Source organism: Zootoca vivipara, chromosome 7 (genome assembly GCF_965207765.1).
Source record: "Zootoca vivipara chromosome 7, rZooViv2.hap1.1, whole genome shotgun sequence".
Lineage (NCBI taxonomy): Eukaryota > Metazoa > Chordata > Lepidosauria > Squamata > Lacertidae > Zootoca > Zootoca vivipara.
In genome coordinates this window covers 64,601,739-64,625,495 of record NC_142590.1, presented here as the reverse complement: position 1 = coordinate 64,625,495, position 23,757 = coordinate 64,601,739, and the positions used below count along the sequence as shown (strand labels likewise).

The 23,757-nt window shown below is 45.5% G+C and overlaps 1 protein-coding gene across 2 annotated transcripts in view; it reads left to right on the top strand.

Annotated features, from left to right (window-relative positions):
* Nucleotides 1–4,355: 4,355 nt before the first annotated feature.
* DENND2D (DENN domain containing 2D) overlaps nucleotides 4,356–23,757 on the top strand; it is a 34,905-nt gene continuing 15,503 nt past the window's right edge. Inside the window, exons 1-4 of one of the 2 annotated variants that reach the window (XM_035122720.3) lie at nucleotides 4,356–4,796; nucleotides 11,886–12,067; nucleotides 16,349–16,461; nucleotides 17,843–17,912. In XM_035122720.3, the coding sequence (XP_034978611.2) occupies nucleotides 4,733–4,796; nucleotides 11,886–12,067; nucleotides 16,349–16,461; nucleotides 17,843–17,912 (429 nt within the window). In that variant the 5' untranslated portion in view covers nucleotides 4,356–4,732. Of the gene's footprint in view, nucleotides 4,797–9,776; nucleotides 10,112–11,885; nucleotides 12,068–16,348; nucleotides 16,462–17,842; nucleotides 17,913–23,757 lie in introns of those variants that run through there. The other variant, XM_060277198.2, reaches the window with a different exon arrangement.

The window sequence follows — 23,757 nt, the reverse complement described above, 5'->3', positions numbered from 1 at the left end:
GAACCAGAGCAGCACACGGAAATGCCATTTACCTTCCCGCTGTAGCAGTTCCTATTTATCTACTTGCACTTTGATGTGCTTTCGAACCGCCAACCTTCTGATCAACTCAGTGGTATAACCCACAGCGCCACCCATGTCCTTCAAATACAGCAGTACCCAGTATTATATAATAAAATAAATAGTGCAGAATGTAGGAACAACCCAGGCAAAGCTAAGCACTTCCGCTGATTCACTGGGAGATGGAATGAAGCACATCACCCATTGTTTCACTTAGGCTTTACTGTCTACAGTTTTAGCATGTAATAATTGTTGTTGTTTAGTCGTTTAGTCGTGTCCGACTCTTCGTGACCCCATGGACCATAGCACGCCAGGCACTCCTGTCTTGCACTGCCTCCCGCAGTTTGGTCAAACTCATGTTCGTAGCTTCGAGAACACTGTCCAACCATCTTGTCCTCTGTCGTCCCCTTCTCCTAGTGCCCTCAATCTTTCCCAACATCAGGGTCTTTTCCAAGGATTCTTCTCTTCTCATGAGGTGGCCAAAGTATTGGAGCCTCAGCTTCATGATCTGTCCTTCCAGGGAGCACTCAGGGCTGATTTCCTTAAGAATGGATAGGTTTGATCTTCTAGCAGTCCATGGGACTCTCAAGAGTCTTCTCCAGCACCATAATTCAAAAGCATCAATTCTTCGACGATCAGCCTTCTTTATGGTCCAGCTCTCACTTCCATACATCACTACTGGGAAAACCATAGCTTTAACTATACGGACCTTTGTCGGCAAAGTGATGTCTCTGCTTTTTAAGATGCTGTCTAGGTTTGTCATTGCTTTTCTCCCAAGAAGCAGGCGTCTTTTAATTTCGTGACTGCTGTCACCATCTGCAGTGATCAAGGAGCCCAAGAAAGTAAAATCTCTCACTGCCTCCATTTCTTCCCCTTCTATTTGCCAGGAGGTGATGGGACCAGTGGCCATGATCTTGGTTTTTTTGATGTTGAGCTTCAGACCATATTTTGCGCTCTCCTCTTTCACCCTCATTAAAAGGTTCTTTAATTCCTCCTCGCTTTCTGCCATCAAGGTTGTGTCATCTGCATATCTGAGGTTGTTGATATTTCTTCCGGCAATCTTAATTCCGGTTTGGGATTCATCTAGTCCAGCCTTTCGCATGATGAATTCTGCATATAAGTTAAATAAGCAGGGAGACAATATACAACCTTACCTTGTAATAAGTATTTAAGGTGCTTATTATTACGTGCAATATATAGCACGTAATAATAAGCACCTTAAATACTTATTACAAGGTAAGTATTAGGGCATAGCCGGGTCCATTCTTTAGCAGGGACCACTTTCCCTAGTTTCTCTTTGGGCATCGTAGAATAACTATAACTGAGTATAATCACTTTACATCACATATAACATTCCTTAATGTTCCATAGACTCCCTGGAAAAGACCCTGATGTTGGGAAAGATTGAGGGCACTAGGAGAAGGGGACAACAGAGGACGAGATGGTTGGACAGTGTTCTTGAAGCTATGAACATGAGTTTCACCAAACTGTGGGAGGCAGTGCAAGACAGGAGTGCCTGGCGTGCTATGGTCCATGAGGTCACGAAGAGTCGGACACGACTAAACAACAACAACAATGTTCCATAGAGCGGGTGTCAGGGTGAGACCATGCATGCACTTTATGGGTGTGAACTTAATGGATGTCAGTTGCTAAATTATAGTTTCAAGGACTTTTGAGTGACCCCAAAGCATTCCCAACCTGCCACCTGTCATCTATTTACATAGTCTGAGAGCAAGTCATTTCATCAGGGAGAGTACAATGTTGACAGAAAATAATTACCCAGCTTCTGCTGATGGGCTCTAGAGACCATGTCTCCCTTCTGACTGTCTCTTCTGAGAATCAACAGGGAAAGTGACCTTGCTGTGTGTTCCATTGCTGCTTTGGCTACCAGCCCAGTCAGCACAAGATGCGTCCTATGAGGGGACCATTCTTCCTTTCACACTGTGGGTGGCTGTTTTTGTCTCCCCAGAAAGAGAATTCAGGCCAATTCTTCAAACTGAAAACTTCAGCTGTACTGCCCATACAAAGGGGGTCCTTTTCCTAGGGTAGCAGAGCGTAAGAAACATTACTCTGTTCATGAGACCAGTCCTATCATTAGGCTAAGTGAGTCAGCTGAATCAGGCAGCAGATTCTGGGGAGCAGCTAGCAGTAGCGAGGTAGTGGAGAACAGAACTGTGTATTGGTTGCCTGGGATGGTGCACTAAACTAGCTTGCTGGAAGATGCTCACCTATCACCTGGCTGAAGTAAGATTCAACTACCAGTCTGGTTGGCTGGTACATGCAATGGAGAGGGGCTGCCCATCTTTTCTCTCAATTCGGGCAGCAAAATTACTCTGATTGGTGTCCTCGGACCAAACAGAAATAATTCAGATGCTTTCAACCAATCACATTGCAGCTGCCACAGTTCTGTTCTGAGAGAGGAGCTTGGCCAGCACATTAAGGTGAAAAGGTAAAGGACCCCTGGACGGTTAAGTCCAGTCAAAGGTGACTATGGGGTTGCGGTGCTCATCTCTTTTTCAGGCTGAGGGAGCTGGCGTTTGTCCACAGACAGCTTTCTAGGTCGTGTGGCCAGCATGACTAAACCGCTTCTGGAGCACGGAAACGCCATTTACCTTCCTGCCACAGTGGTATCTATTTATCTACTTGCACTGGCATGCTTTCGAACTGCTAGGTTGGCAGGAGCTGGGACAGAGCAACGGGAGCTCACCCCATCACATGGATATGAATTGCTGACCTTCTGATTGGCAAGTCCAAGAGACTCAGTGGTTTAGACCACAGCGCCACCCACCATACCTGCCAAGTTATCCCTTTTTTAAAGGGATTTTCCCTTATGCTGAATAGGCTTCCTCGTGAGAAAAGGGAAAACTTGGCAGCTATGCCACCCACTGGGAAGCACCAGTTAGATTGTGTTGCTTTGGTTAAAAAGCAAGGGAGGCAACTATGACAACAAGATTGTTTGGTTGATTTGCTGTGCTGAAAGAAATGGATTTCCTTCCTTGCTGCAGAATTAAACCCAGAAATTTCCTCTGATATGCTAGCAATTAGCCTTTTTCTTTCTCCACACCACCCCTTAACCCAGGCACCCCCAAACTCGGCCCTCCAGATGATTTGGGACTACAACTCCCATCATCCCTGACCACTGGTCCTGTTTGCTAGGGATGATGGGAGTTGTAGTCCCAAAACATCTGGAGGGCTGTGTTTGGGGATGCCTGCCTTAATCTATTATTTCCCCTTTTCAGCCCACAGCCTTACTCTCTTTCCTCCTACCCCTATGTGCACATGTGTGTAAAGTGTTCTCTCCCTATTTTAACTTCTGCCAGTCCTGCCCTCTGCCCCACAAGCCTCAGTGGACAGTCACCACTGAACATTACTAATGCAAAGTAATTTGGCTGGAACAAACCATAAGAGCATTTATCCACATGGGAAATTCAGTCTGTCTAAACCCAGCATTGTAAAGTTTGGGGGAACACTTCATTCATTCAGATATGTATGTATGTTACATATGTGGCTCCCAGAGTGGAAGATCTCATCCAAGAAGCAAATAATCACAACCAGATTAAAGAGGGTACATTATAAAACCACAGCACCAAAACAGACAGAATATGTGGATTAAATAATATTAGACACAGCCCTTCTTTAATGCACCAGAACGCAACAAAACATATTACTTTCATTATCAGTGCATAATTGGGCATATGACAAAAGGCTTTGGCTGGACAAACAGATTTGCAGACTAATCCTGTTATCTCAAATACATGTTTAAAAGACTATCTTCTTGTAACAGACTGGAATCCTTTGGGAGTTTGCTCTGCTTTATTCTCCAGTTTAACTCCTGAAAGCAGCGCTTTCATCATTGGAAAATTAAGGGAGACACAATAAATTCTGAATGTCTATGACACCCACATAAAATTGTGCATTTCATGGGTGTACATTTTCCTAGTCTGTGCACATTGCACGTGCAATTGGGAATTGAGAAACTTACTATAGTCTGTATTTTCAATATGATCGATCTTTTCTTAGTACCTTTTGTAGCTGCATTTTTACTGTATTATGTGTTTGTGTAGTATTAAGTATTTGTTTTCTGCTCCGTAGACTGTATTTATTTCATGCTTGTATTATTCTTATTCTTATTCTTTTAAAAAACGTTTTGCAAAATCACCTAGCTCATAGTTTCTTCGCAAGCCTGCAAGTTATTAAGAAACTCTGAACACCGTTGAAAAAACGGTTTAGAAATAATGCCAAAACGAGACAAGCGCACAGTCTCCGGGCAGCAGAACACACCCACGTGCGCGCACGTACACGTCGCGTGGGTTTCAACGGCGTCGGCGCCCTTTGCCTACAGGAAGGCCTTGGCCGTCCAACCAACCAACCAATCAATCAATCCGGGCATGGTCCACCCCACCTCTGCTCAGGTGTTCTCCCTGCGGCCTCCAGGGGCTGCTGCTCCCTTGGCTGCTCCGCTCTCGTCCGCTGGGGAGCGACGGGGCGCCGCCTCCCTCTCCGCGCGGCACCGGCTCCTTGCGCGCCTCTCAGGTGTGCGACGGCTCCGCAGCAGCGGCGGAGAAAGCGAAAGCCCGCCAGGCGGCAGAGAAGGAGGCGCTGGGCAGAAGCTGAGCGCTCGCCGAAGAAGCAGAGGGCGGACCGGCCGCCCGGGGAGTGCGCGCGGCTGCGCGGCATGGCGGGGGAAAGCTTCGTGCGCTTCTTCCGAAACAGCCTGCGCCGGAGGTCGTCCAGGAGAGGTGAGCAGAGCCGCAGCGGCGCCCCTGCCCGGGCTTCCCCACCCGGCGACCCCTGTCCGTCCGCCCGTCAGCCTGGCGCCAGTTCCGCGTCTCCTCGGCGCCTGCCTCCCGCGAGCGTCTTTCGGAGGCAACAGGTCTCCCCGGTGGCAGAAAGCAAAGCGCGCGCCCGACCCCCCGGTATCTGCGCGCGCGCCCCCGGCGTGGGGTGGGTGGGGGTCCATTGCAGTTGCCAGCGTGAACTTCGCCGCCAAAGCTTCCAGGAAGAGGCCGAGCGAGCCCCGCCCCGGGGGGCAGCCCAGCCAGCGCCGTTCCCGGACGCCTGGAGAATCCCGGGCTTGCTCTCCAGGAGTCGGAAAGTCCCCACGCGTGCTTAGCTCGGGGAGGGAGAGAGAAAGCGCCGTTTAAGTATATGCTGTGTGAGGAAATGGGTGTAACTACCGTGGGCATTTCGGGAATGACCCCGGGAAAGAGTGGCAATCCCAAGGAAGGGCGATCACTTGTTGGAGTGCTTTTTTAAAAAAAGACAGCACGGAAACGTGCAGCTCCCTTAACGACGCTTTGCAGTGTGTTTTCTTTAAAGTCGTCGCTGCTGCTTTCAAGTGTGCGTAGGATTGCAGCCTCAGACAGGCTTTCACAGTCAAGGGGTGTAGACACAGTTACGTAAAATGGGCTAGTTGCTTCTTATTCCCCTGATGCTCATAATGGGATATTAAAATATGAGCGGGTGGTATTTATTTTTTAATAGCACTATCATACATGCTTGTGAGGACAGGAATCTAATTATATTTATAACTGGGAGCACCAGAGCAGATGGCTTTTGTTGTTCTGGGTTAATTAAAGCAGAGAACAAAAGTGCAGCCTGCCAAGTTAACATTGCAAATGATTTTTAAAGGTAGCCTTTTTAGAATATATACTTCTGGAGGAAGTATTAACTCTTAACTCTTAATGCAGATTTGTGGTTGTAATACAGAATACTGATACAGTAGAGGCTCTCTAAGCTCTGGTAAGGAGGGATGAATGGATCTGTTATTTTTGGTTTCCCAATCTTAAATTCTCTGCCAATTAGCATTTTTTAAACAAAATAAATAAATAAATAAATAAATGACCAGCATTTTGATTAAATTTCTCTTAATACACACATTTTTGCAAAGCACTTTCCTCTAATATAATGCTTTGGGGATTTGCTATTTTCACAAATGCATGCATTTTTATGCACACTTTTACCCTAGACTGATGAGATAAACATTTGAGTTACAGAATAAAGAAGGAAGTCAAAAACCACAAGGCCACAACTTTTGCTAAAGTTTATTGTGTGGCTGCAAGTTGGCAACTGTCGTTGATTTTTCCAGTTGTTGCATCCATTTTACAATTACACTGTCAGTACTCCAGTTTCATACTTGTAGTGGTTCTCAGAGGCCTGCCACTGACATTTACTTGGCTGGTAAACATTTTTGTGCAACAAGAGGAACAGAAACATACCTTTCCCGCCATCACACAAAAGATGTTTCATATGAAAATGTGGTTCATGGGAACAGACTTCCAGTAAGGGAAGAAAAGGGGGAGAGATTGCATCTTGCCACCCTATGTTCAGTGCAGCTGCCAGATTTATGCAAAGAGGACAGAACATAAAGAGTCTGGCTGGATCCGGCCCAAGGCTCATCTAGCCCAACATCATGTTCTCCAAATGGCCAGCCAGGTGCCTGTGGGAAGCCTGCAGAAGCATTCTGCCCACCCACACCTGGTGTTCAGCAACATTAACACCTCCCTGCCATGGAGGCAGTGGCTCATAGCCATTGATAGCCTTACCCTTCATGAATTTGCCTAAGCCTCTTTTAAATCCAGTCAAGTTGGTGGCCATTACTTCCTCCTGCAGGAGCAAGTTCCATAGTTTAAAAACAGGCAAGTCCCAATTTACGTTCCAAGGCACCACACATTTAAGTGAAATCACATATATTGGAAACACCATTGAAAAATGTCTGGAAACCTTTGGCTGAACCAATAGTCTTGGATTCCCAACCCCCTTCAGGTCAGCCAGCACATAGCCAATGGGATGATGGGTGCTGTAATGAAACAAGACCCGGAACAACACAGATTCCCCACGACTTGTTTAGGGTTCATTTTGACATATTTGGCCGGAGAAGAATATCTTCTGGATTGGAGCCAACGGAGTTCTACTTTTACTATTAAAAGTAATGGAAATAAAGTTGGGCGTATTAAGCGCAGTGGATCGGCTCAGAGTAGACGAGCACCGGCTACAACCCCTATGTCTCCTTGAAGGAAAAAGATGATCACGGCCACATAAAAGATCACAGCTACAAACCTTTTGCATCTCTTTAAAGAGGAATAAAATGTCCGTCTTCCAAATTCAGCAACATACTATGTGCAGAGCTCTATGAAAGCCTTAATGCATGTTTGCAAACACTTGCAATCATACAGGTACACTCACCGACAAGTCCATATTGGCGGACAACTTGCCACCATGTCATGTATGAAACTTATCTCATTCCTGTCCAGACACACCAACCTAGTGTAGCTGGGGGCAAGGGGACTTAACTGCGACTCAATTTTATGCTCTCTTGTGGTCATGAAGACTTCTTCCCAATCTGCCCCAAGATTTCAAATGCTGTGTGTTAGGCTTATTTCTATAGGGACAAGGTACCGACTTGTCTAAATATCAGCTTGGAAACCAGCTTGGTAAACTTTCCCCGGCAGTTATGCTGGAAGAACAGTAACTCCATTCAGCAGCTGTTCCTTCTGCATACCCGCATACACCCCATGCTTGATAATAGGCACTCATCACCTCATTATCTGCAGGAGTCACCTGCCTAAGGCAAACACGGAAAGGGTTCTCCTTACATACCTTCTGCTTAGAGATCTTCACCTTTGCTCCCCCAACTGCCGAATGCACCAATTGGAGCAAGCTGCTTTGCATCTCATGCCGTCATAAATGGAGACTAATCCCTAATCCAGCCCTAACCATAGGCACTATGAAAATTGGGTGTGTTTTTTTACCTGCAAATTGGTTCCGTTTATCTTGGCCTCTTGGTGCAGATCTTTCCATTCCAGGAAAGAGAACCATTCCATTATTAGAAAACTGTGTATAAATAAAACACTTCTGAGGTTGTTTTGCAAAGGTATGGTGAGCCCCAGTTGGTGGCTGTCAAATTCATGTAACTCTCAAGTGAAGTGTTTTAGCACGATGTGTAACTTGGCCCTAAACCAGCCGGGATGTTGATGGGGCTGGTGTAGCAAGAAGCACCAGAAGCCCTCTGTTTGTATCAAACACCCCCCCCCCCAAAAAAACACTTTCTGTGGAAAAGCCCAATGAATCTATATTGGAAAGCAGCCAAACGTTTCCCACATGTTTGGTGTTTCAGGAACTGCAGAGACAAGAAAGCCTTGCAAGCTTACCAAGGGAGGGTGGAGAGAGAACATTTCCTTTGTTGCAGTCTATTGCTCACAGAAGCAAATGTGAGGGAAATGGCACAGTGGTGAAGCAGAAGGTTTGAGTTGCACCTGGTGGCACCGTGAGCGTAGGCACCCAGGACGCCTCAGCAGAACAGGAAGGAGGGCCTCAAAAAGCAGCAGGGCAGGCTTATTACAAATGGAAGCAAGCAAAGCAGTATACATTATAAAACTGTCAAGTCTAGAACATGAAATCATCCCCTAATTGCGCTACTGATGGCCCCCAACATAGAAGCGTAATAATTTGGATTTTTTTTTTTAATCAGTAAAAGGTTCCCCAAAGGGGAATGTGTGTGACATTCAACAGTAAAGGTACAGTTCAGGCAGGTCTTAAGAAGTAGGAATAAAACTTAGAATCATAGAGTTGGAAGAGACCACAAGGGCCATCCAGTCCAGCCCCCTCAAAGCAACTTTTAGGGTGCAATATACATGCGGGGGGGGGGGACACCACAGAAATTTGCGATTGATGGATTTACCCTGGTCTAAATGGTGCAGCTGAACCAGGTTGAACAAAAAGGCTCCCACAATAAATGAAACAGATATAAACAATAAAAAACAACAATGAAATAGTAATAATAGAGATTAATGATATACAGTACATTAATCCTGGGAATGCAACAGAATTAGAATCTGGTAACTGAGGGCACCAAAATCTTTTAAGTGCTTAGGGCTTCTGAAGGTCTTAATCCAGCCTGTCTTTGAGCCAATTTCTTGTTCTCATAGGAGAATCCTGTCTCCACAGTTTAATACTAAGACATGGGTGGCGCTGTAGCAAGACGTGGGTGGCGCTGTGGGTTAAACCACAGAGCCTAGGGCTTGCCGATCAGAAGGTCGGCGGTTCGAATCCCCGTGACGGGGTGAGCTCCCGTTGTTCGGTCCCAGCTCCTGCCAACCTAGCAGTTCGAAAGTACGCAGTGCAAGTAGATAACTAGGTACCGCTTCGGCGGGAAGGTAAATGGCATTTCCGTGCACTGCTCTGGTTCGCCAGAAGCGGCTTAGTCATGCTGGCCACATGACCCAGAAGCTGTACGCCGGCTCCCTCAGCCAGTAAAGCCAGATGAGCACCGCAACCCCGGAGTCGGTCACGACTGGACCTAATGGTCAGGGGTCCCTTTACCTTTACCTTTAGTGGTCTCAGCGGGTAATTGCAACAAGCACAATTCCCCAGTATGGAACAAAGGCCCGATTTGTTTTCTTCCTGTGCAAACAGCCACCTATAAGTTTCTTGAACTTGCTGCTAATTAGGCAGGTGGGGAAAATCCTGCTGCTGCTGCAGCAGCAGCCAAAATCAGATTCTGAAATTAACCAAAACCCATCCCTAGCTGCAGAATTGTTGCCAAACCTGTTGTAACAAATGGCACAGGCTTTCTGTTTGCCCTGTTTCCTTTCTGGGTGCATTCAAGTGAATTTACTTCCTGGGTGGTGTTAATTCTTTATTCCTCCACCCAATTGTGATTTTTTCTTTCTTTTTGGGGGCTTGGACTCAAGCCATCTAAACTTTCCTGCTGCAATCAAAGAAAGAAAGAAAGACTCCTGTGCAGCAACCAAACACCTGTGCAGAGAAAGCTGTAAAACCTCAAGATCCGGTAGCATTGAAAACAATTGTGCAAGTCACCTGACTTGAGCGCTTTGTGGCAACCCTGGGACGTTCCACGTCCTGTAACCGTTTCTGAGGAAAGAAGCAGGTCCTGTTGTAAGACTGAATTTGAGATTTCTTTGGTTCAAGCTACAGCTTGCATGAATTTACCAAGCAATGGGAAGTTATGGGCTCTTCTCCAAAGTACGGAAAGAGTCTTCTAGTGTGGGCTTTTTTTCCCATTTCAGAAAACATAAGGTTATTCACAAGGCAGGTAAGTGTGCATTTGATGGATCAGTGAGCATTGCTTAATAAGTGAACTAAGGGAAGGATCCAGACATAGCAAAGCTTGTGGGAGATTTGCAGCTTGAGCATAAAGTCTAATGAAGTACCATGGGGCTTAATCAGTAACTAGTCTTAGAACTGTAGCCTTATTCTCATATTTATGCTGGATCATACCCCATTCTGTTTGTTCAAAGGTTAGCATTTTTGTGGCTGTTGCATAATCTTATTCCGCTGAATTTGACTCCTGATCCTGGTAGCATTCTGGGATGTGTTGATCGTACTTTTTTCCCCATAGGCATCTCTGGCATAGTGAACATTTTTATTTTTCCATTGATATTCCACCTTTCCTCCAAGAAGCTCAGTGCTTCTCCCCCTCCTCATTTTATCCTGGCTCGGCCATATAACTCGCTGGGTGACCTTGGGCAAGTCACTGTGTTTTAACCTAGTTTACCTCACAGGGGTTGTTTTGAGGGAAGATACATAAACAAATACAGTTGTACACGCATAGAGCCACTTTTCTCATGGGTGCCAAAGACGTGGATCATGGGGGGTGTTGACCAGTGGCACTGTGGGTACAGTCAGTAGCCTCAGAGGGGTCTGGATCATTAGGGTGAGTGGAGCAAGGTAGCTCCTGCCCCTGGCCTGCTTTCTTACGGTGCTGGCCGAAGACATTTTGGCACCTGAGGTGAACCACAAAATGGCACACACAGACACATACACCGGCCAAAAAAAACGGGTGTGTGAAGATCTAGAGTGGTCCCTCAACTTACGAAGTTAATCCGTTCTGAACGGACCTTCGTAAGTCAAAAAAATCATAAGTACAGTGGTACCTCTACTTACTAATTTAATGTGTTCCAAACGCACATTTGTAAGTTGAAAAAATTAGTAAGTCGAATCCCATAGGAATGCATTGGGAGAAAAAAATTGTAAGTAGAAGCAACCCTATCTAAAAATTCGTAAGTAGAAAAAATCCTATCTAAACCACATCCAAGATGGCGGACGGAGCTCCATTCGTAAGTAGAAACATTCGTAAGTAGAGTTATTCGTAAGTAGAGGTACCACTGTAGAAGCCAATGGAGGGGAAAATAAAATAAAACCCGGAAGTCGAAAAAATCCTATCTAAACCGCATCCAAAATGGCAGGCGGAACTCTCTTCGTAACTCGAAACCTTCGGAAGTCGAGTTACTCGTAAGTCGAGGTACCACTGTACATCCAAAACCAGGGGGAAACAAAGTTTAAGAGGAAGGGTGGGAGGAGACCAGCAGGCAGGAGGAGACCAGCCACAAGGCTGCTGAGGAGGTGGCAGTTCCCACTTCCACCGACAGCAGCAGTGGATGATACATTCCTTGGAGGCTGGATCTGCTGCCCCTATGCATCCTGCTGCTCACCTTCCATCGTGGGTGAGCCGGCCCTACTTCTTACTTACACCAGTCAGGAGATAGCTCTGCCTCTCATTGGCTGCGGTTCCAGCTACTGCTGGCCTCCCCACCTTCCTCCCCACCAGTTCCAGTGAGCATCAGCCACCACTGATAGCCATGGCCCAGTTTCCACCAGTGAACACCCCAAAAGATACATTCTATAGCAATTGAACACAAATTCACTGTCGCCTGAGGCATCTGTTTTCAGGGCAGTGACTGTGCGCCCAGACCACTTTCCTTGTGCACAGGCCATCATCTGTTTGGTTTTTCAGAAATGGTTATGTATCCCTCAAATCCTTCTGTAAGGCCTAATTCTTGCTTTTGTGTCACTGTCATCTTGTGCAGCGGATGAATCCCGGGATGCACACCCTACTGAAAGCAAACCGGATATCGGCGAGAGGCCGGGAGAAAGAAGCAGCTTCCCCAGCTCTGCAGGGCACTTGTTCTTTGAATATTTGGTTGTGGTCTCGCTCAAAAAGAATGCTAAAGGAGATTATGAGCCCAAGATTACCTACCAGTTTCCAAAGGTAAGATACCCACCGTGATTCTTTTGCCAGATGACAAAACTGGAGCGCATTAGTGAGGAACGCTCCTCAGATATTATACCTAGGAGGGATGTATGCTGGAAGCAAAGCAGTGCTTCAGCCTTCCCTAACCTGGTGCTCTCTGTATGTTTTGGACTACAGCTCCCATCAGTCTCAGTGACCATGGCCAAAGATCAAGTATGAGGGGAGCTATAAATCTTAGCAAACATCTGCAGGGCACCAGGTTGGAGAAGGCTGCTGTACTCCTGTGTTGTTTTGAGATGAGCCTATGCCCGTGCAAGTGTATGTGTGTATCATTTCAGAAGCTGAAATGAAAACACACAAGTTGGAGTGCAGTATGATTTTTAAAAAAAACCAAAACCAAAACCCAGATTGCTTCAAAACGGGGTAACTGGAATGTTGGACCACTTTTGCTGTTGCAATTCATGGTGGCAGGCCCAAGCATTCCCTGAAAATGAAGGCGGGAGGGGGTGCTGGGGGAAAAAATGCTGATTTGGATCCTACATCTTTTAGATTCTCTTTGCGTGCCTTCCTCTCCAGTTCCACAGAATTTTGCCTGCATTGCAAAACTGTCTGTAAAACTCCAGTAGAATTGATTTATCTTTAGAAATGCAGAAAATCCTGCTAACAAAAACCAGTGCCTGCAGCATCTTTCTCATTGTTTTGCTTCGTGGTGTATCTTCTCTCTATCCATTGGAGTTGTGCCAAGGAAAGTGCTCCCTTGGTAATTGTGAAAGTAGGAGGGATACTGCTGATGGAGCAAGGAAGGACATCAAGCCCAGCATGTCAAGAAGGCATGAGAAAGAATATCAACATAAGTGGTCTTTGTGGCTGTGGAATATAATCATAGGCCATCTGCAGGGAAGCCAACTTTGTTGCAGGCTACATATAACTTGGACGTGGGTGGCACTGTGGTCTAAACCACTGAGCCTAGGGCTTGTCGATCGGAAGGTCGGCGGTTCGAATCCCTGCGACGGGGTGAGCTCCTGTTGCTCGGTCCCTGCTCCTGCCAACCAAGCAGTTCAAAAGCACGTCAAAGTGCAAGTAGATAAATAGGTACTGCTCCGGCGGGAAGGTAAACGGCGTTTCTGTGCCGTTTTGCCAGAAGTAGCTTAGTCATGCTGGCCATATGACCCGGAAACTGTCTTATAATATAATAATAATTTATTATTTATACCCCGGCTCCCTCGGCCAGTAAAGTGAGATGAGCCCCGCAACCCCAGAGTCGTCCGCGACTGGACCCAACGGTCAGGGGTCCCTTTACCTTTACCTTACATATATCTTACATATCTTTTAGACCAGGCATCCCCAAACTGCGGCCCTCCAGATGTTTTGGCCTACAACTCCCATGATCCCTAGCTAAGAGGACCAGTGGTTAGGGATGATGGGAATTGTAGTCCAAAACATCTGGAGGGCCAAAGTTTGGGGGTGCCTGTTTTAGACCTAGCTCTGACTAGGGCCTGTGTCTGGGCTGTGCCACTTCAGACCGCAGGAGTTGGAGCTCAAATGAGTGAATGCTCCTCCTTACAAAAAAAAAATAAAAATAAAAAAATCCCTCCATGTAGCAAAGTTGAATGTCGGGAAGAAGAGTTCTAGATTAGTATCTGAAGAAATTTACTTACTATTATTGTGGAGGCACATTCTGTCTTGTAAGCCCTTACCTGCAGCCTGCAATGGCATCGATCAGACATGGACTTACTCCCTAAGTCACTAAGCTAGGACAGAAATGACGTCGCCTAGGCCCACCTTCCCCAGCTGGTGCCTCCAGATGCTTTGGTTTACAATGCACATCAGCTTCAGCCAGCAAGGACATTGGGAGAAGCTGGTCTAGGCAGGTATGGGAGCAGTGAAAAGAGCACACAGCAAATTCCCCAAGTGTGTTGACACTTCCGTACTAATCTCTGGTTTAAAATCATAACCTAAAAGAAGAGGGGGTGGGGGGGGACATCTTTAGCTCAGGGGCCACATTCCCTTGAGGCAAAAGCAGGCAGAGCAATGGATGTGAGTCTTAACTTTGTGCTGTATGTTACATTTCATCCATGTACGTGTCAGAGGTTTCTGCTCACACACTTCATGCATCTTTCCATGCTCCTTCCAGGCATGCAAGAGGCATGTCACAGTTCAAGGGACACATTGCAACCAGGCAACGGGGAGTATGTGGCCTGTGGGAGGGAGGCTGAGCCCTGAGGGCCAAACATAGGTCTACTGGCCTCTGGCCTGAGGTTGCTCACCCCTTTCTGTAAGCTTAAGCATCTCACTGAAATAATTTCCAATTCATATGTGTGGAGTTGGTTTTTTATGTATTTAAGGAGGTGGCTTGTGTATTCTTTTCCTGACTTTATCTGGCACTGCTGGGCCCAGGATTCAGTGGCACATTATATCTCAATGAAGTACCCTGACTGCTAGAGAAATGCAGGGGTCTTCCACAGAATCCCATGCTGTCTTGGATCTAGTGTTGCGTTTTACTAAAGTAGTTCTGCCTGATTGAAAAAGTTCACGTGAGGCTGAAATGGGGTGGCCAGTCTTTGCAAAGCGAGCACAGAAAGAGGCTTGTTACTCTTCTTGTTGTACAAGATGCAACAGCTGTCCCGAAAGTCTGTGCCTCAGCGTTTCTTTTAAAAGCAGAATAAAACCATCTTCCTTTGTGGCTTCGCTTCATGCAGCATGATTTCACACTGCGACACTTTCATTTTATCTGGGCATACCTTCTCACCACTCGGTCTGCATGGAGAGGAAAAGTACAGAATTGCACCAGACTCAAAAGTTATTTCATGCATGTGTGCTGCAGGCTGTGTAGTGACCCCATCCACTGTTCAGTGTAGTATGTGAATTTAATATGTGACCGGCTTTAGGCCCAGGTTGACCTTTATGCAGACAGCTGCGCAGGTGCCCTTAAGCCCCACGCTCAAGTACTGCCTTGCTCAAGAGACTTTCAGTGAGATCACCAAACATCACTTGCAAACTAGACCTCTCTTCATCTTGCTAGCCAGCAACTGTTTTCCTCTGCAAAGTACTATCTGCTGCTAGGTTCCTGCCATCTCAGACACAGAAACATATTCAGTATGTATTTGCCATGTGTCTTCTTTTTCCAGGACACATCCTCTTTTACAGGGGTAAACTTTATGTCCGGGTGGATTTTTTTAAGTTTGCCAAAATGTCTCTGGCTATGCTTTCTGGATGAAACCTAGACATAACTGGTGGCTGAAGACTTGCTTTTCTCTTCTCTTCTCCTGCCCCCCCCCCCCCCGCCCAGCAATTTATCACAGTTTCTATAGCCTACATATAGTAGGGGTATTTTGCTCTTCAAAATATGGCAGCCCTAGTATGGCTATGTAAAGCTGTCTTATGCTTGTCAGATCATTGAGCTGCTATTGTCTTCTTTGACTGACAGTGGCTTTCCTGGGACCCCAGCAGAGATCTTTCCCTTCTTTTGCAATCTGACCACTTGGCAGGAGGAAGCCTGTTTTCCTAGAGTACGATAGGATATTTAGTTAAGGGCCTCCACCTCAGTCAACCTCTAGATAGCTAACCCTTACCAGTTTTTGCCTTATTGCACCCCAGAGTCAGATGGTCTGATCTTTAAATGCTTGTCACAAAATGAGAGTTAGGGGTCAGAGAGGGGGGTGATCCCAGCATGCCATACTGGCCTTGCCAGCTTCTCAGTCCAGTATGTGAACCAAAGAACAGGCTGCCATGAGCTGCCATGTTAACTGCAACGTGCTTTGTATTTTTTCTCTTATAAATCCTTACCGTGGTAATCCTAGTTTTGGCAGTGTACTACTGTACTTACAAATACAAAAACAATGATCCACACATAAGGACTGAGGACTTTCTTTCAAAGTCCTTTCTTATGGCTACATATGATCTTCGGTCTTATAGAATCTGTCAGAACTGACCTCGGAAGCAGATCAGATCTTCTGTGTGGACTCTTGGACCCCATAGCAATTGAGTCAGTGTGGTGTAGTTGTTCGAGTGTCGGACTAGGGCCTGGATGACCAAGGTTCACTCGCCCATGAAACTCACAGGGTGACCTTGAGCCAATCGCTGCCTCTCAGCCTAACCCACCACACATGTTTGGGGAATTATATGAGGAAGGGCGACCTGTGCATGCCACCTTGAGTTCCTTGGAGAAAAAGGTGGAATGAAAATGCAATGTAAAAATAAATAAAACAAGCCAGGAACTTCATATTTTGACAGAAATCTCCTCAGTATCAATGGAATGCAACTTCTTTCATCTCCTTTTCTGCTTTTTTCTCATTACAGCGTGAGAACTTGATGAGGGGACAGCGTGAAGAAGAGGAAAGGTTGTTGCAGGCCATTCCCCTTTTCTGCTTTCCTGATGGCAATGAATGGGCACCGCTCACAGAGTTTAACAGGTAAGCGTCATGTGACTTGTGAGCCAGCAAGGGACTAGCACTGTATTGTCCTCCAAAGGGATTAGGAAAGCAAAATAGACACCAAGGGGCGAAGACCTAGTGCTGCATACACATGATATACGTTTAAACCACATTTAAAGCATGTGGCCTCTCCCAAAGAGTACTGGGAACTGTAGTTTATCCTCATGGAACTACAGTTCTCAGCCACCCTTAACAAGCTAGTTTCCACGATACAGCTTTAACTGTATGGTGTGTACCTCAAATTGTATGTTTGTGAGCAGAACCTTCTTTTTGAAATTCTGTAAAACCAACTGCTCATAATCGGTGGAGCTATATAATGATGCTTTATAATCCTGGTTCTAGTTTAGCCAGCATCTGTTGAGTGCAGTGTTTTGGTTTGGTTTTTGCAAAGGGATGAAGTTAAACTGTCATTGTAATCTCTCTCTGCAGATTGTGATAATTGATTATCTTTGCACAATCTCATACCATTCTCTCTGATGACTTTTCAGTGTGATAAAAATCTTAGGGTTTCCCCTGCCTCTGAAATGCACTGGCCACACATAACAAATGTAAAAGTTTAGTTCTGAGCACCTGCTCATTTCCCCCCTTCTACACAGCTTCTGCATCTGACTGCCCTAGTTTTGAGTAAGCCTTTGTTATCTTTCACTTCCCTTCACAGGAAGAGGTAGTAAGGCTTGCCTGTTGCAGCGCAGTGTGCTAAGGGAAGCTGGTAACACCCGTAATGTGCCTCGAAAATGTGACCTTTGTATGTTACCCAGTTTGCGTTTATAACTTAATGATCTTCAGGGAAATACTGCTTTGCTGGTTTCATTCTTGTAGTTAACAGGTTCATTGGAATCACTTGTCATAAAAAACAACACCCCTGCCTTCCATGCCACTGCTCAGCTTATGTTCGGAAGAGTGAGGCTGCAGTGCAAAATCGTAGTTTATGCTTGCAAGGAACGGTTCAGATGATCTGTTTGCTCCCAAAAATGTTGCTGACCAAAGAATACACTCTTGTCTTCTGCTGAGTGGTGTGAATGGGTCCCAAGGCACTTCCTGGGGGCTGGGGGTGTTTTCCACCTGTTTGGACCAGTCATAGAAACTCTCTGACACATGGTTCGTAAGGTTCCTGAGTTATTACCTGAAGACTGTATTTGCTGAGCCCTGAAACATTCAGAGATCAACTGTGCAATATTAATCTTGTCTGCTCGGAAGTAAGCCCTATTGAATTCAGTAGGGTTTACTCACAGCTAAATCAGGTGAGGATTGCAGCCTGCTTCCCAAATCTTCATTTAGGTACCTGATTTATTCTGCTTTCGCCCCATACAATACTTAGCAGACTGGCAATACTCTTAAGTCTTTTATTCTTTTTTTACAGTGAAACCTTTTCTTTTGTTCTCACCAATGTTGATGGAAGTAGAAAGATTGGCTACTGCAGGCGACTGTTGGTGAATATTTCTTTTATTATTATTTTTTCAAATGTTCCTTTTAGTTTGTTGTTTAGGCCCTGGGTGGAAGTGGGGCTGGCTAATCCAAGCAGCTCTCGCAGTTTTTGCAGTCAGGCCCAACCCCACGCTGAGTCTGCACTATGGCAGAATAGACATAGTTTTTCATATGGACCAATAGTTTTAAGAGTTACAAAAGAAGGAAGTTGCTAATACATGTTTGAATCCAGTGCCTTAGCCCCAGTCCTTACTGAAGTGCCAAATCTGTGCCTGGGTGTTACCACTTTAAACTGCAGGTGGGACTCACTCCCCTCTCTGTGCACAAAACACACGGATCACGCTAATCTTGGTCAGTACAGGAAACCTGATCCAGTGTTGCCCTGTTGCATATTTTGGACCTAATACGTGCAGACTGGATCCAAGGTGGCCATGAATCGCGATCTGCACTTGTTAAGGAGGTCTCAATGTTGAAGTTGCAGTACCCTAGTACTGTTCTTTAAGGAGTCCCCAATGCCAGGCCCAAGACAATCTCACTGCTCACTCAGGGAGGGAGGTGGTCATGACAACAGCAGGATCCCTGTTCTGTGCCAGTTGCCCAATACCAAGTGTTTATAGTCAAATGGACTGTATCTTGGACTGGGCATCTGGCAAAGAGGAGAGGATCCCTAGGCACTACAGCAACAATCCCATCTTCCCACCCAATGACCATAAGTTGCTCTTGCACAAAATAACTGGCTTGAATTGACTGGGACTAAAAAGGTTTTGCAAGGTCTGGATAATACATACCAGCCGGTCAGCTTATTCATCCTTGATCGTATCATGAGTGATGCACTACCTTGTACTTCTTTCTAAAGATGTGATTTAGGCCCGCAGATTTGATTTAGTCCCAAATTCACTATCAGAAAACAAGGTTGATAAATTCAGCGAGTGGAGCTCCCCAGATAGAATACGATGGACAAATGCATTAGTTTAGCTGTAATGGAATTTTTGTTTCTGAAGCCTAGCAGTGCAGGCAAGGGCAGAGAGTGTGATGGAAATTCTTGACTCTGCAGCAGGGTGTTGGATGAAGGAACTGGGGCCTCTCCAGGGCATGAGAACTTGTCAAGTCCTTGTCAACACTGGGCTATTGCACGATTTGGCAGGGATTCTATGAAAACCACCAGATTCTTCCCCAAAATGTACAGAGCTTTAATGAAAGAGCCTTGTCAGGTATAAAAAGAGAACTTACACATTAGAGGAGAAAGGCAGAATGAAGGTCATGTGTGAGGAATGAAAACTGTATTAATTTCAAATGATAAAAACAACCCAAATTAGTAGTAATAATAGTGATGGCAGTAGGAGAGTGGGCTAGACTGCCAAAGGACTGGGTTGCTTCTCCATCACAGACATCATCATCATCATCATCATCATCATCATTATTATTATTAAAATTTGTATACTGCCCTTCATCCAAAGATCCCAGGGCAATTCATAACCTTCTTTTTGTATGAGCAGACCTTTGCAAAATATGTGCCCTTATCCAAGCATAGTGTTACAACTTTTATAAAATGCATCATGGGACAATTGTCTGCTGCTGCAGAGTGTCTAAGCTGCCCCTTGCCCTTACCACAGTTCCACATTTAAAAGCTGATAAGGCTGTTCCTTTGTGGAGGTGGAAAAGAAGATTCCCCTCCCCCTCGTGTGCAAGCAGAACTTTCCATATGAGTAAAAACACGCACTGTTTTTTTAAAAAAATTACATTTACAAATAAATAATAATGGTAAAGAGTCTCATGGGGTCCCAGCCCTGGTGAACACTTACGTAAAATCCATGCTTAGAATGGAACATTTGTTATGTCCCTACCATTATGTAGGGCAGCCTTCCCCAACCTATTTGGCCGGGGCTGATGGGAGTTGTAGTCCAAAACACCTTGAGGGCACCTGACTGGCAAAGGCTGCTCTGAGCTATGTCAATGGTGCCTTTAGCTTTAAAAATATGTGACTGTATAAGCAGCCCTTGTGTTGGAGCAGGCATAGGCAACCTTGGTTCTCCAGATGGTTTGGAACTACAACTCCCATGATCCCTAGCTAACAGGGGCAGTGGTCAGGGATCATGGGAGTTGTAGTTCCAAAACATCTGGAGAGCCAAGGTTGCATATGCCTGTGTTGGAGAGTGGCTGGGGCAACCCAGCCAGATGGGTGGATAATAATAATAATAATAATAATAATAATAATAATAATAATAATAATAATACTCAGATCACCTCTCCCAAAGAAAATAGGAAAAGCGAAAAGCAAGAATCCACAGCCAAATTTAGTTCCTGATTGTGGCTAAGAGTTTTGAGAGAGGAGGAAAAGAGCCTTCTTTTTGAGTGAGTGACTTGGATCCACTCCATTTCTGCAAAAATAAAAAAAATGACCAGCCAGAGATCTGCACTGTATGTTACAAAGGACACTTGGATCATAGTCAAGGCCCTTTGCCTCTGGAGACATCTAGGCTTACATTCCAAGGCAATCTGATGCAAATTCTGGGGCAATTTCTCAGATAAATGAAACAACAACTGATCTTTTTTTTTAAAAAAAAATGTGTGTGTGTTTGTATCAATCACAGCACAGTTGCCCTTGAGTTGCTTTATGTTTATTATGTTTGTTCCTTCAAGGGAACAGTGGGAGGGGAGGGGGGGCTTTGTTGTGCAAAGAATTGGACAAACACACACTGGGATCAAAATATAAATAATTAGCTTGAGGGATATACAGCCTGAACAGACAAGGCAGGCATAGAGAGGTGGATGCAGAGAGGACCAGCAGAGACTGCTGGTTCAGACAGCTACGTATTTCTGACCAGGCGTGTATGAGGTGAGGTGACTAAAGCATTTGCTTATTTTTTAAAATACATACACAAGGTTGGATTTTCCCTTAGCAGCAGATAAGGTAAGAGCAGAGAAAGAGAGAGAAAATGGGAGGAGAAACATTCCTGATGCCAGAATCACTGCCAGTGTAGGGGGGGGGGTGAGATTGGGGCTCTGTGAGCGTGACGACCGAGTTCTGGATTGGCTCCATCAGGGCATGGCATACATGCCCATTCCAGGTTGGCAGTTGAATTTTCCTCCATCAGGGCTCTTGTTACTGCAGCTGGCACTCCCACAGTCCCGATCTCACTGCTGCCTGTCTCTCCCCCCCCCCCACCATCCAGTTAAATGGCGCCAGTTCAAGAGTGCACCTAGAATCATAGAGTTGGAAGAGACCACAAGGGCCATCCAGTCCAACCCCCTGCCAAGCAGGAAACACCATCAAAGCATTCCTGACAGATGGCTGTCAAGCCTCCGCTTAAAGACCTCCAAAGAAGGAGACTCCACCACACTCCTTGGCAGCAAGTTCCACTGTCGAACAGCTCTTACCGTCAGGAAGTTCTTCCTAATGTTTAGGTGGAATCTTCTTTCTTGTAGCTTGAATCCTTTGCTCCGTGTCCGCTTCTCTGGAGCAGCAGAAAACAACCTTTCACCCTCTTCTATATGACATCCTTTTATATATTTGAACATGGCTATCATATCACCCCTTAACCTTCTCTTCTCCAGGCTAAACATACCCAGTTCCCTAAGCTGTTCCTCATAAGGCATCGCTTCCAGGCCTTTGACCATTTTGGTTGCCTCCACGGCACTGGCTGCTCTTGTTTGCAACAGTGACCATTTCTGGAGCACTCCCTACATAAGTTGGAGGGAAAGCTTGGCGGTGTGGTGGGGATTTTCGCATTGGCTCAATCTGGAGCATGCCAGTGATGTGGGGAGGCCAGAGGCAAATGTAGATGGAGCATGGCCACAACTACTCTCCCACTCCCCCCCCCCAATCCTCCCTTCCTGTTTCCCCACTTCCTACCCCCATGAAATCAGAACAAAGTCTGCACGTGACCCCCAGTGTCACAGTTTCTCTATTCCTGCTGAAGATAAAAGTAGGAAAGGAAACCAGAGCCTTCATTACTGGTTCTTTAACTCAGATGATAACAAAGGGACAGGCTTTTGAAAGATGTGAGACTCCAAGTCCCAGAGGGCGGGGGTGGGAAGCAATGAACCCTCAAGTAAGGGCTGCTGTGAATAAGGCCAGAAAAGGCCTCTTGACCACTCTTTGTACAGATGAAATGGGAGTCTTCACAGCTACCTCCACCCACTGTTCAGCCTTAGACTGAACAACCATCATTCATTGCGATGTGTTCCTTTTTCAACACAAGGGAGTGCCTGTTGTCTCTTTCTGTTCCGCAGGGACAGTTGTTTTTTGTCCTCATTTCACTTTCACGTAAACTTTGTGACCTCTCTTTGAGGAAGCCTATTTTGTGCACTTCGTTAAATATGAGGTGGTGAACTGGAATATTCATATCTTAAATTAACTGTTAGACATTCTGCACTGCCTTTCTTCCTTTGCCTTTCAGTTTATTTTGAATATTCTTAATATCCACCTGTAAATGGGAGATGTTTATGAGATAGGAGCTTTCTCTTTGCTTGTTTCTAGTTAGCCGAAAACAACACAATCTACTAGTTTAATTCCCCTACAAACTGGTTCATAGCAGTCTGATTCAGAAGTGGGTTTGTATGTTCTCAGAAGTTTACATGTTGGCATTCTGTTCGCTAGCGTAGCCAATGCCTTTGTTTGGGTTGTTTGCTCTTTTGACAAGATATGCAACATTCAAAGCTTACAGTCAGATTTCATTGTGCTTAGAGGTACAATGAAAACTGACTGCAAACTGTGGATGTTGTAGATCAGGGCTGGACCAATACATTTTGCTGCCTGAGGCACACTACAAGTCAGCATGGCATACATGCCCATTCCAGGATGGGCAGTTGAATCTTCCTTCAACACGGATGGCAGGTCATCTTCCTTCACTGCACCTGAGGACTGCAAATTAGCTTAGGGCAGTGATGGGCAACCTTTTGAGCTTGGTGTGTCAAAATTCGCCCAAAAACGGAGCATAACTCGGGTGGTGTGTCGCTTCGAGAAAAACACACCATAATTTCGCAATATTTATAGTTTAAATAACAAAAATGTATAATTGTAATATATAACTGTATTTAATAAACCAAAAACTAATTATTTAACCAAACCAAACCAAAAACCCAGAGTTGTTGAGCTTTTTGGGGAGAGCTGCTGACCAAAGTTTTGGAGCTTTTGGGGGGGGGGCGCAAAAGTTGCTTTGCTTTTGGGGGGGTATGCCCCAAAGCTGCTGCACTTTTTTTGGGGGGGGGGGAAGAGAACAGAAATAAATGACGAATAATACCTTTGCTGGAACTAACACGCAGCACTGACTTAGTCTGCCAAAGCGCAAAAAAAGCACAGAAAGGGTTAAAAAGGGCCAAATAAAAACAGCACAGAAAGGGTTAAAAACCAACCTGTTGCACCCAATCAGAAACCTCCACTGACTCAGCAAATTGAAAAACAGACCTATCAATGAACACAATCTCTGGCTACCAGGAACAACAACAACAAAAAAGGATCCAAGGATGAGCGGAAGAACAAATGGGGGGGAAACAACAACAATAACAGTGCGTCGCGCATCCGTGTCATAGGTTCGCCATCACTGGCTTAGGGGGTGCAGGTCAGGCCACATGGCACACACAGCTCTCACCTTGCCACTGCTCTAAGCCCTGAGGCAGTTTCCTTCCTCTGTCTAATGACAAGACCAGCCCTGTATTCTATACTGTTCTAAAGATGTTCTGGTTAACGTATGAAGCAGGCTATGTACTTTCATTTCTGCATGTCAAACAGTTCCAGTTATTTGTTAATAATACCATTTTTGTGCACGTGGAATCTAGGCTCAGTTTAAAACCAATTGATTTATTAAGTGTGATTGGAAGCTGAAATGGAAAATAATCACAGATTGGGAA